Raw genomic sequence first — 13,360 nt, 5'->3', positions numbered from 1 at the left:
ATAAGGGGAAAAGGCTCATTTTCAAATACCCCCAAATGCAGGGTTCTTTTAGTCCAGGATAGTCACATTCACACCAATTATGAGAACTCAGAACTAAGCCTGAACGTTGAAAAGTTGCAAAGTTGAGAGGCTGAAACAGCAAACAATTAACGTATGATTGACCTGAGCCTCCTTTCATCCTCACCAGATGCAACAGTGTGAAACGGTATTCCCTTCAATCACCTCTCTCTTGCTTTCCCCTACTAAGGGCATAGAAGAAGCAGGCTCCATCTGGTACGACTGGAAACATATTATTTATTTCAGCTTTTGTTTTGAAAGAAATTGCTTCCCCCAGTGTTTTCCCTAATTCTCCACGATACTGGCTGCTTCTAATGGCCTAATTTTAATCACAAAGCTCATGTGTGGTAACCAGTCACACACACAGCAATAGCAGTGGTTAAACTGCCTCTACGGGAATCTGGCATTTGTTTTTTAATTGAGAAAAAAAAAATAATATAAAGAAAGAAACCCTCCCAACTGCAACCCTTTGCATTATTTGCAGATGAATCAGTCTTGTTTGCGATTCATCAACTTCCTTTGCTGAACATGGAGCAATTTTCCCTGAAGACACGCTCTCTGCAGGGACACAGAGATCCCCCAGTAACACACAACAGGAGCAAATCGTCCCTCGTTTGGATGAGTGTGGTGGTGGGAAGACCAGCCTGGAGAGACGTCGGGTAGGATGAAGAAGAAAGGGTGATGAGAAGGAGGATTTGGAGGCTCTGTGACCCTGAGTGTGGCAGCCGCTACCCCCCTCACCTACCAAAGAGCCCCTTAAAAACCACAGATGCTTCTGCCTAGGACTGAATTTAGCCCTACAGATTTTAAGCTTCTCTTTTTGAATAAAAATAGTTACCATAGAAACAGCAACGTTGCAGAGTAGCCAGGCTAAATCCAAATACACCTTCTCCGTATGGCTCGGCCTGCTGCAGATGGCATTAGGGCAAAGATCCCCTCCTACACAGTGCATGCTTTGATTTGCCTGGGCGGTGGAAGCACGGGTGGCAGAGGTAAAAGAGACAGATAGGCATCCACTTTTTTCATTTTTTCAAATGTCTTACAGCAGAATTAATACATTCAGCATCACCACACCATTTCTGGTGCTTGCTAGCAAATCTTTGTGTCATATGCATGGTTCCCATGTCACAGGTGGGAACGCTCACCTGCATGCTCAAAATGGAACCATCACTGGCTCTTTTCACACCTCTAAGTAAGAGGGGCAGAGTCCTCACAGGCACTTGCTTGGATGGAGTCTACCCTCAGTAATATAGCAGTAATTGCTATTGAGAAATCAGTGGGAATTTGTCGGAAAAGAGAGGATCAGAACAAGTTCAATGCACACTGTGGGTTGCATCCTTCTCACAAAACAGCTTTGGGACAGAGCTGACTTTTATTTTTTCTGGGAAAAATCATCCATCTGAAGACGGATGGTACACCCATCCCCTGCATGAGAACAGACTGGTTGCAGGTGCACATTGGGTCTTCTCAGTGGCAAACACTGCCATGGCCAAGGACATGGGAGGTGGAGGTCAGGTCTTCATGAACGAACTCCTCCACACTGAACTTGGATGCAGTAAGTAAAACAGATGAGGCCTTTTACTAACCTCTCACAGTCCCAAGAGACCTCTGGTATGTAATGGAGAAAGAAAACCATGTGTGCTAAACATGCAGCTAGGAGGACAAAGAAGGCAGCAGGTTGAGGGACCTGGTTCCTACTCAACCCATCTGCTTTGCTTGAACTCCCTCCAGCACTTCTTTTCCTATCCTGACTTTCACACGGTACTGCCAAATAGACCCTTGGGGCTTCTCTGAAGGCAGGGCCTGGCATCTCAGACAGGGTTTGTCTTCATTCACCTCCTTGGAATGCTCTCCCTACCTGCTTCCTTGCACAGCCCACCATCAGGATGGATCTGCAAAGAAGTTAAAACTTTTTTTCCCCATCAAGTCTTTCCACCAGACTCCATCTCACCTGAGTGGCATCTTCGGTGTTAGAGACATCCTTGCTCCCAAGGGCCAGGAAAGCAGTTTGTAAGGACCTTTGGGGGATACTCTTAATGATGGTCATTAGGTCTTACAAAGATAAATGGATTTAATGAGCTGAGACAGGAGTGGGTCAAAAGATGGAGGCACATCCAAGGGGATGGGAGGCCATGCATGTCGCCCAGACAGGCAAAATGCAGCCAGGGAGAAGGGCTGACGAGTGCTATGGATGGGGAAGAACAGATGGAGTAGAAATAATTTGGCAGTCTGCAAACTACACGGCAACTTGTGGGTTATTAAAGCACAGCATGCACCATGAAGGCCAGCCAAGCCATCGGTGCATGAAGGAGCTGGGGATTGCTAATGCTTGAATTTGGCTTCCACATGAAACCAAAAGCACGGCTGCTTTAACCTGCTGCATCAGCATGTGCCCACCCATTATGGGGGCTGAAGACAGAAAAACCCAGTTGGACTTCAAGTCCATTCATCCACTCAAGTCAGGATTGTCTGGGACAGATAGTCAAGGGCAGGAAAGTAGCCCTTGAGCCCTTGAATATCTCTTCCTTGCACTGAAACTTCTCTGTAAGACCAAAAAATAGAATAAAACACCATAAAACAGACAAATAAATTATTACTTTTTGAGAGATGTTGTTCTTAAAAAAAAAAAGTCATAATCTTGAAAAAAATGTGCAATTCAGATTATGGAAAACAAACAAACAGATGTATTTGGGAGGGGGAAAATAAGTTCTGTTTAATATTTCTCATTTTAGTTTTCAATACAAAGAAGAGCCACCCAGTCTGGTGATGGTTGTTCCCTTCATCATCCTCTGTAAGAGAGAACTGTCCCAGATGATTCCTTCCATCCCATTATTTTTTTTTATTTTTATTTTATTTTTTTATTTTTATTTTATTTTTATTTTATTTTTATTTTATTTTATTTTATTTTTATTTTATTTTTATTTTACTTTTAGTATCAATTAATACCATTAATGATCAATTAATCATTAATTGATAATTAATAATTAATGCTGGGCTGGGGATAGTGTAGAGTAACAAGGTAACAGGTGTTGCTTGCCAGAGATAATCATTTCAAGTGGTTAAAACAAACAAACAAACAAAACAAACAAACAAAACAAAAGAAACACCAGAACAATTTTGGGTGGAGACAAGAGGAATGGGACCAAAAGCTATAAACCAGGAATCGGCCCTTGATAATCCCTCTCTCTCCTGAGCATCTGTGCTCTTCAAGCAGTTGAGCACAGCACAGGTTAGGGATGCGGCTCCATCCAACCTAGCCAACAGGAACCACTTTATGACGGGGAATTGTGAATAGGATGCCCATATGCAATATCCACAGAGAAGTGACAGGTAGCCCAATTCCTGGGCAGGATTTAGCTGCCCAAACAGAGGTGTTTGGGTGAGCTGAGAGACACCCAGGGATCCAAACCTGCACAGGGCCCACCGATATGGCACAGGAGGCCAGGGAGCACTTATTGGGGTGTCAGAGAAGATCCCCAGGACACTAATCCACCTCTGCCTGTGAAACCGAATCCCATGATCTATATCCAGCCTTAATCTTAACCAAAGTACAGGGATTTAAGTCTAAAAAGCACTTTTATTCGTAAATATTAGGATTTAAAGGCGCTGTTGTTGCAGTCTGGCTTACTGCTGCAAGGCCTCTCCTTAGAAAGCACCAACATGGCATCACTGAAGCAAACTCTGGTGTCACACAGCTTTAAAACTGGCCTCAGTGACAGTCCATTCACCTTTATTCACACCCAAAGCCTTGGCCATTTTCTCAGCTCTGAAGCCCGACCCATTTGTGACTGGCATTCAGCCAAGCATGGGGATCCCTACAGCACCCTGAAACCAGAGCAGGAACAGCAAAGGACACATTTCCCTAGGATGCAGATTTTTGAAAGGATTTCTGCTCCTAAACTATGCAAACACCCTTGAAGATCCAGTCTGTATTTAGTTTTCTTTAAGAATCAACATGTTTTCTAAGAAGCACAGAATGACAAAACAGCGGATGTGTTGCACAAAGCTTTTGTGAAGAAAAAACTTACTCCAGGAGGTGCAGTTTGCGAAACACTATGTTTAGTAGCTATATAATAGTGACATTTTCTGGCAGTTGAACATTGCGTTCCTTCTCAAAGGATCCTAAAGCGTTTTACAAATGTTTTCAACATATGGCCAAGTGTAAAACAGCACCAAAAAGAACTAAGATCCTGCTTGCAACCAGCTCGTAAGGTCTGGTGCCCTCTGCTTGGATGCTAGGAGGGGACTGGGCCTGCACTTTTACAAGGGATTTTCAGACCTGCTGAAGACCACCACACACAAGTCCAGCTCTGCCGTGCTGCTCAGCATTGATAATTCAGCCTCAAATCAATGGCATACAAGGTCTCAATCAGAATCCAACCCCATGGCACCAAAACCAAACTGCTTTTCCCCTGATAAACCCCTAAGAGGAGCCACTTTTCCCACCACAAATGCAGACCTGCTTTTCTGGCACCACCACCTGGGCCCAGTTTGACCGTGCACTAGTGACACTGCCCACAACCAAGCACAGCTCAAATAACAACAGGAATTTAAGTTGCAATCCAGTCAAAAAAGATGTGCACATGCTCTCCCTAGGGCTCGCTCATGTCCGTACAGCAAGCACACACTTACGCTCTCCTCACTGATGGATTTCTGTAGGGAAACGTGGAATATAATTGCTCAGTGGGCAGTTTACCATGTCTGCCAAAGTAAACATTTCCAGCTTTCCAGAAGACCAAGATCTTTAACAGTTGCCAGCTGTCAAACTCTGTGTTTTATATCTCATCTAACACATGACAGTTGTAGTAGCACGGTGTCCCCTGGCACTATGTACAGACATTATTTCTGTGCTGGTTTGGGGAAGAAAAAAAAGCAGGGGGTGACGACTTTGGATTCAACATATTTTGCTGGGATCTTCTGGGATTCTTTTTGAAGGTCCCTTGCAAATTTTGGCTCATCTTATATAATTAGAAAATGGTACTGTCATTTGGGCTAATAAGGCCTTTCCTTAACTCATGTTTAAGTCATAACTAGAGGAAGACGCGCTCACAGGCATGGACATCTCTCATATTTTAATCCATAGTCAACAGGCACAAGATGGGGTTGACTCCCCCTAAAAGAGGAGGACACACTGATGCCCACAGGCAAACCATTTATTCAGCCTCCTGCCTCCCCAGCACCAGAATCAGATTTAGGTAACACCAGACACTGAATTCAGCTCTCCTTTTACTCAGCTTTCACAGTACAATTAAAGAAGCTGAATTGCCTTATTCCTGCTTTTTTGTCATGCGTAGTTCTAGATTCTCTCTCCACTTGGGCTATTCAAGAATTGCAAGGCACTGCATTGTCTAAGAGGAACATCCTTGTAAGCTCCAACCACACCGCTTGTTCGCTGGAATTCGCTGAATTTAAATTTATGACCCTCATGCAATAATTAAAATAAGTGAATATAAGTCTAGCATGCTGAGAAGAGGCAGCAAAACAGCTGTTAGTTATAAACCAAAAAAAAAAAAGAAAAAAAAAAAAGAAAAAAAAAAAGATGCTTTATAAGCCTCATCAGAAACATTCTTCACTCTCTCATATAGACAGGGATAAAATTTACACATTAGGCATTCCCTATTGTGATTTAATCCCTGCCCCACACAACGCATGTTTGATCTTGCAACTTCAAGCTTTAGTAGTTTGTGGGTTCAAGCACTGTATGAAATAAGCAGCAGAGAACCAAAACTCTCTGCATGCCATTCCCGTAACAACACGGGACTTCTCAAACCCACATCTGTTCTGAAAGCCCACAAACCCTTCCCACTTCTCCCAGTCCCACAGAGCTTTCCCATAGTGAGCAAATAAGCCACTGCCTCAGACATTAGCAAAGAGTTCCATAATTAATGTTGCTATCTCAAGGGTTTCTCAGCTGGACGAGGAGCATGAAATCCTCAAGGGATGCTGCCAGCAAGATCCTGCAGAATGGGCAAAGGCAGCACCGGGTTTTGTGATGCACCAGGGGGATGGAGCATCACAGTAGCTCCATCGCACCACAGCAAGGCTGCACCCATTAAAAAGCAGCTAGAAATCAGGATTATCTGGAGCAGTCGTGATTAATAGCAGTGCGGATTTGGACGGGATATTAAAGCTGGTGCCTCGGGGCTGAAGTACATCTCTAACTATTAAAAACCAGACTGAGAAAAAAAAATGACATGGGAGGAAAATTATCTCCTACTTCCACTACAGGTCCCTGAAGGAGGTTTCTCTGCATCATGGCTTGCAATCAGATGAAAATCTGGGTGCAAGGCTCAGAGAAAGCTGGCTAGTTTATGCCCACTTTCAAAATCATAGCCCTGTGCTATCATGGGCTGTGAAAACTTAGGTCTGCAAAAAAAAAAAGATGTTGGAGAAATAGGGATGTTGGAGAAATCCTTGCTGATCACCCCCCTCCCCAGCATCTATTAAATTTTGATGGCAAGAAATCAGGTGTCAGGGCAGAGAGTCCACACAAGAGCAGAATTTCATTTTATACAAACATCTCACTTGTGACCTTTTGTATTAGAGCAACAGCATTTCCTGCACAAGCTTAACATAAACTGCTAAACACCACATGTTATTTATTCACCATGTAACTGAAGAAAAATGTGCATCTTTTACCTTGAATACTTCCATTGGAAGAGGAAAATTTGCTGCATCAGTAAGGGATTTTTCCAGAGCGCATTTCCACTCAGATACAGTCTTCAGAGAATAGATATCTAAAGCAATGATAACAACAAAAACAAACAAACAAAAAAACACAAGACCAAGAGGTGACTGTTTGGGAATCAAACATTTTTGAAAGACTTCAGTTCCCATGCCATAAGAATGGATAGTCCAAGTGAAATGAGCAGTGTGTATATCCCAAGCTGTACAGCATGGATAAATTGAACGCAAAAGCAACTAGCAGGGGCACATCTGAGGAAGACTGTGTTTTATATCCTGGAGTAAAACCCAGGAAAATGCACATCCTTTATTTTCTGTTGAGGAAACATGAACCATACTGTCTCATTACTTGAAAATAACAAAAAACTCCTTTGATTTTCAATTCTCGAAATACCTGATGTTTTCCAGTTTGAGGACCCTCAGGTTTTCAGCCAATATTAATTATATTTGAACAAAACCAGAAATATCTTTAACAATGCTTCTGTTCATTGGAAAAGTCATTTTTTAAGTGCAGGTTTGTTTTTGTTTTGTTTTGTTTTGTTTTTCTTGTGTTTGTTTTTTTTTGGAGGGGGAGGAACATTTCAGCTAGATCACTACACTGACATATTTCTTGGTGCCACACTGAAAGCAGAGCACCGCACCAACTCAAAGACATACACTTATGAATTCTAATCATTACACTTTTAGGCAGCGTCTTTGTGCAAATTCACATTGCCTTCAGTGAGTTTCCTTAAATAGGTTTAATATTATTAAATCATTGTATTAGCAAGCCCTTTATGGTTCAGTGCAGTGAAATGCCTATGAATCATCAAAGGAAACAATGTAGGAAACAATACTATGATGAAGAACATTATATTGGATTTACTTCTGCCCTAGAAAACATATTGTTATCCCGCACATAACAAGTTATTGCAGAACATTCATATCAAGGTCTTAAAGAGACAAGATAGGTAGACAGATTGCAGCAATTATTAAAATGGAAATGAACATTTACTTATTAATAACTTGAACCTTGATACAGAGTGAATAGGGTGAAGCTTTGCTTTTGTCAGTTTGGCTTCACACACAGCACAGTTCAGTTTGGTCCAATTTGCATTTAAATTCTGTACATCTAGTAACCATATATATTTGCTGGCTAGCAAAGATTTACTGTTGTATTTTACAATTCTGAAGGAGGAAATAAAAGATATATATATATATATATAAAGGAACTGGCAAGCACTGTTTCCACCTAGCACTGTCAGTAGAAGAGAATTTTATGCTCTGATCTCAATAGATTTAAGACCTTATCAAAACAGGATTTGCAGAATCACTCACTGAAAGTGGATGTATTTATTCTTCCACTATATCAAACCTTGCTACTTCAGACAGACATCAAGGATATGCATATGAATTTAAATACGCTTAAAAGGAAATGTTAACCTTTCATGGCTGTACTTTAAATTTCTCAACTGTTTGCTTGTTAATGGGAATATACTTTTCAAGTCTTTGTTTACAGCACATGCAGCCATCACAAGTATTAAGAAATGTGCTCTTTATCTAATTGTTCATTACTTTATAGTCCTGTTTCACCAGTTCTCCCTTACTTGTAGGGGACTTGATTGGGCTGACATGCTGGGAGGGAAATGACCCACCTTGTTTCTCCCTTTTTAGCTTAAATGATGCCAAATAGGGAAATATTAAGTCACAATTTTGCCTCAACTTGTAGCTTCAACCAACAAAAAGTCCAAGTTCTGGAAAACCCAGCTGGATGTTTGCCAGACAGAGCCAGCTGATAACAGACCTTCATTTTTCACTGTGGGGGCAGTGAAGCATGGGAGAAAAGAAGAAAGTGGCATTTTGGGCGACTCTCTCATGCGCAACCATCAGAGAAAAGAGGCAGCAACTTCTTTGGTGTCAACAGGCTTTGAAAGATTAAGACAACCTCAATCGTTTCAATAACCAGCAAGCAGCATCATGTGCACGTTTCATTAGACAGTGGCAGTTAGCTTATGCTGGCAAGTTTATGGACACTAAATCGCACGGTTAAAGGAGCATAAAGCATTTTGTTTAAGTGATAGTGTTGCAGGTAATTGAGCAGAGTGTACTGTGTCAATTTGTATTTAGGTTAACAAGGAGAAAGCAATTAAAATGACTGCCAATTTGTCTTTAAATAGGAAGCAACATAAAATGAGACGATCTCTTCCTGCACAAACAGTTCGGGCTAGACCATCGGTGGCTCTGTGTCAAGTGGTCTCTGCCAAATTGAGCTAGCAAGGAGGCTTGTCTTGGATTCAAATTTACATCTGAAGGAAAAAATATGGTAGGATCCCTTTGCCACAGTCAAAAAGGGCTTTCAGGATATATAAAGCCACCGCAAGTTCCCATTTGGGGGATGCAGCAATGATGCTATTTCCTAAGGACTCTCTTGCACGTTTTTGTACAATGAGTGTACAATCTTTGTCAAAGATTGTATGGTCTCAGAAAAGAGACCTCTCCACACAGAATGGTGTAGACATTTGGATCCATGGGAATTCTTTTATAGAAGGATGCGCTGCATCTTGAAAATCTGGCCTCAGACTGCTGAGCAAAATGAAATTCAACTTGTCAGGCACCAGCGGTGGATCAACACAGCAAAACCACAGCCCAGACAGATTGGGAAATAAAGCTAATGGTGCATACACAGCATCCAAGTCAGGGGTGGGTAAGGCACTATAACAACCTGCAGAGCTGATCTGCAGCTGAACAGCCTCACTTGATAGCAACTGAGCTCTCAGCTTGATTTGGGAGGAGTCGTATGCCCTCAGCATCTCTTCGTAGGAGATGCATAGTGGCTTTTATACACTCTAAAGCTGTTCCAGTTTTCCATCCAGCAGACATCTCAACTGGCTTCAGAGGTTCAAAAGGTAGACAATGAGCTTTGTGCTCTTTCCTTTTCACCCTGTGAGTGGAAACATAGGCTTATGAAGATGTTATTTGTTCTGATCTGTGCCAGGCCTGTCTTAGGCACTCCCTTTCTCTCCACTGATCATAACGAGAAAGCAATAGCTCACAGTGAAGCATCATTTCAAGGCCTACATGATGGTAAGCAAATCTACTAAGTAAAGGTAAGTAAGATAAGTAGAAAGACCAAAATATTAACCACAGATTATTTTCCTAAGAAGTTCCATAATGGTGATGCCAAAGGTCTTTGTAGTCCAAACACTGTTTACTACAGAAGTCAGGAAGGAGGTAAGCAGACAGGGACATGTCCCTGGCACAATGTCCTGGTCTGGCATCCTTATGAAATCACATCCTGTGACAAGACTGTGGTTTAGTAGCTTCGTTCCTGAGTTTCTTCAGTGTTTTCTGCTGCCCAGCACCTTACCCTGACAATTCACTACTGCTCACCTATCTCCTTTCTATAACGGATAAGCTTTAGTCATCTTTTACACTTTATGAACACATTGATGTTATGTGGACTTCAAATGGCCAATATTGTCCACTATGTCAGAAGTGGAACAGCCAGCATTCCGGCCTCCAGAGCTCCACTGGATTCCCATTTCTGACTGGTTACTCCTTGGAGTGCAGAGCCTGACAACTGGGTAGCCCAGAGGGGCAGGGGTAGGTCAAAAAAGATCCTTGGGGGAAGTCTTCAGGAGGACAGGACTCATAAGAAAATTGAAAGGTTTAAATCCAAAGGGTTTCATCTCAGCAAACACCAGTGAGACACTCCCTAGATATGTATTTACCTATTTAAGTAAATGGAAGGTAGGAAGAAGATTTGGACTGTTGAATTCAGTAATAATAATGCTCACTAAAAGGTGAATGGCTAGAGAAATGCCAAGGAGAAGAAAAAGATGCTAGATGAAAACATGAAATACATTTAAAAAGCAGTTAAATCAAGGAGAGGGAAGAGAAAACATAAACAATTTCATCAAATAAAGAGACCAATAACAGGTTTAGAGATAACACAACTGGGAAGACAGGAAAAAAAAAAAAAAAAAAGGAAATAAGTAGAGAAGGAAACAATTGGATAAAAGGAAGAGTAAAAGGGGAATGGAATCGACAAAGAGGAAACACATATATAGTTGTGGCTATTTCTATATTGATTCATCAAACAGGCTAAGAGAGTTCAGAGACAATCAATGAAAAGGTGTTTCTCTGTAACACAAATTCTCTGTGAAATAACAGAGTGAATGATATTCATGCTTTCCAACATTCACATCTGATTTAGAAGTGATGGGGACCATTGGTTCCCACCTATCTTTGAAGAAAAACACACACACTTCCAAAAGCATTCAAGATCCCAAATTAGACCCAAGACCCATGGAAATTTGTAAGCAGCACAATTGCACGTATCAGGGTAACCACTCTGAATCAGGTGCAATGGAGAAAAGCCACATCAGAAATATCTGTCCAAAGAAAAGCTACCTTTCTTCCATCATTAGACACCCACAGGAAAACTTTGCGTAAGGCAAAAGCAAATTGAAGCACAGACCTGGCCAACTTGCCCAACTACACAGGAAAACGTGGAGGTCTGCTATGCCAAAAGCTATGCATTAACCAAGACAGTACTTCATCTATCAGAGTCCAACTCAGTGGTGCAGACAGCTAGCAAATGTAGGCCATGCTCCACAAGACTTGGCAAACAGCTTTGGGGCCCCGAGTATAAGCTACAGCCCTATGAAAAATACATCGGCTGCACATTTTGTGCCCCAAAGCAGACCACACATTCAGCAGGCAAGACTGCCACGTTTAACCAGATCACTAACTCCACGAGAACTCTCGTCAAGCATCTTAACTTGACCAACTCAACCAACTCAAGCTACACCAACTGAGTCACACACCCTGTGTAGAGAGAAACCTAATTTCCCAGAAGCTTTCACAAAGTTTTGACCAATACTGTTAGTGTAATGCAAAAAATCCACCATTCCAGTCTTCTGACACAGTAATGTGGTACAACCTGCATGGAATCACATCTCCATACCCAGCTCCAGACCGTGACAGTAAGCACCTCTGAAATAATTTCTCCAGGAGGCCACAGCCTCTGCTGTGGTCCCAAGGCCTTAACTGACTTGTTAAACATTAGTGATCCTTAGTTTTTCCCTACACCCAGAGCCTTGCACTCCTTGCCCCACCAGGTTGATCCTGCTCCCTTTGCTCAACCCAGTCCCAGTATTTCAAGTCTGATTCCAGCTGACCCCAAGGCCTACTCTTGGCCAGCCTCCTGGCTTAGCCTTCATGTGCCCGACTCTGTCCTATGAACTTGTCCTTGGATTTGTGACTTCTGACCCCACACTCACTTAACTGTAATCCCTATCTCCCTCCTTCCAACCTGCTTTGGATTAAACTCAGCTCCGAAGACCTTCTTCTCCAAGTTGCAGTCTCCTGATATTCAGTCTGGTCCACCACACTTGCAAAGACTTTGCTCCCTTGGAGAAAATTCAAGACAAAACCTGTGGTCTTGTAAACATTAAAGATGCCATCTACCACTTACTTAAAGGAGTAATACCTTACTTTCTAGCAACACACACCCCATAACTCCTTGATGGGCAGATTAACATAGACAGGCAGACAAACCCAGCCCCATTCCACTGCACTTTCTGAGCTGGTTACACACAAGGCAGGTCTCACTTGGCAGCTGTACAGCCATGTCACAGCAGAATATGAAAGACGTGCTTTAAAGGGACCATAAAGATCTCAAAGCATTTTCTCCGGCCCCAAGAAATTCCATGGAAATCCACTGCTAACCAAGAGAAATGTGCATGACCATAGAAAGAACGATTGGCAAGAGGTCTCTGGGTGAAGGGAAAGCAAATGCTGAGAGATGTCATCTAGAACTTGATTTGGCAAGTAGAAGACTTCTTCTAGAAGCTGGATCCGATGATCCATGTGGGTCCATTTCAGCTCAGCATATTCTGATTCTATAAATCCTAGCATCCTCCTCTAGGATCACCAAAACACTACTGAAAAGAGGTGCGCAAACAGACACAACCTTGGACCATCTCTATCAGCTCTGCCTCTTGGTGCACAAAGCTACTCTTACTGCACACTGCTTCCTTTCAGGAGTGAACTACACTAAACAGAGTTTATTAAATATATTTAATACAGTGTACGTGACCCACTTTAAACCCAAATCAGATGGCTCTCACATATAATCCGTATTCCAGTTTAAAACTACCATCAAAGCAACATGAATGCTGGAGAAAAAGAAATGGGTTGCACAAGTATCTTAAAGCATCACTAAATAACTCAAAATAAGACAGTATTTTGCAAAGGCTTTTTACCTGCAGGTGGGTCCATTCTGTATTTATTCTCTTGACACCAACCGACTGGTCGAAGTCTGCAATCCAAGTAAAACAACCACTGGTCATAGGATTCAGTCTCCTCCAATCCCACATAGCGAAGGCGTAATCTTCCTCCAACATTTTCAACCACACTAACTATCCAGTACTGAAAGGGATTCTGGGAATCCTGCAGCTCTATTAAGGAATCAACTGTAATGAGGTCTACAGGGTTTTTTCCTCGCAGAGGCTGTTTGAATAGAAGCAAAACTCCTTATTTTAAACTTTATTTGAAGACTTCTCAAGGAAACAGATGACAGCAGAAGATTATTTTTGTTTTTCACACCATCATCCAAGCGATCAGCAAACAGTCT

General features: G+C 42.1%; 1 protein-coding gene across 3 annotated transcripts in view; it reads right to left on the bottom strand.

The window, feature by feature from the left end:
* Window positions 1-13,360, bottom strand: part of SFMBT2 (Scm like with four mbt domains 2) — a 146,252-nt gene that overhangs the window by 81,480 nt on the left and 51,412 nt on the right. For all 3 annotated transcript variants that reach the window (XR_014691379.1, XR_014691380.1, XM_084514423.1), the window contains exons 6-7: window positions 12,990-13,236; window positions 6,697-6,794 (exon numbers count right to left, since the gene is read on the bottom strand). Coding sequence is in view for 1 of the 3 variants with exons in the window: in XM_084514423.1 (XP_084370549.1) it covers window positions 6,697-6,794; window positions 12,990-13,236 (345 nt within the window). In the remaining 2 variants the exon portion in view is untranslated. The remainder of the gene's footprint in view (window positions 1-6,696; window positions 6,795-12,989; window positions 13,237-13,360) is intronic.

This window comes from Aythya ferina, assembly GCF_964211825.1.
Source record: "Aythya ferina genome assembly, chromosome: 1".
NCBI classification, from domain to species: domain Eukaryota; kingdom Metazoa; phylum Chordata; class Aves; order Anseriformes; family Anatidae; genus Aythya; species Aythya ferina.
Note: the sequence above shows the minus strand (reverse complement) of the source record. Positions and strands in the feature narration are given on the sequence as shown.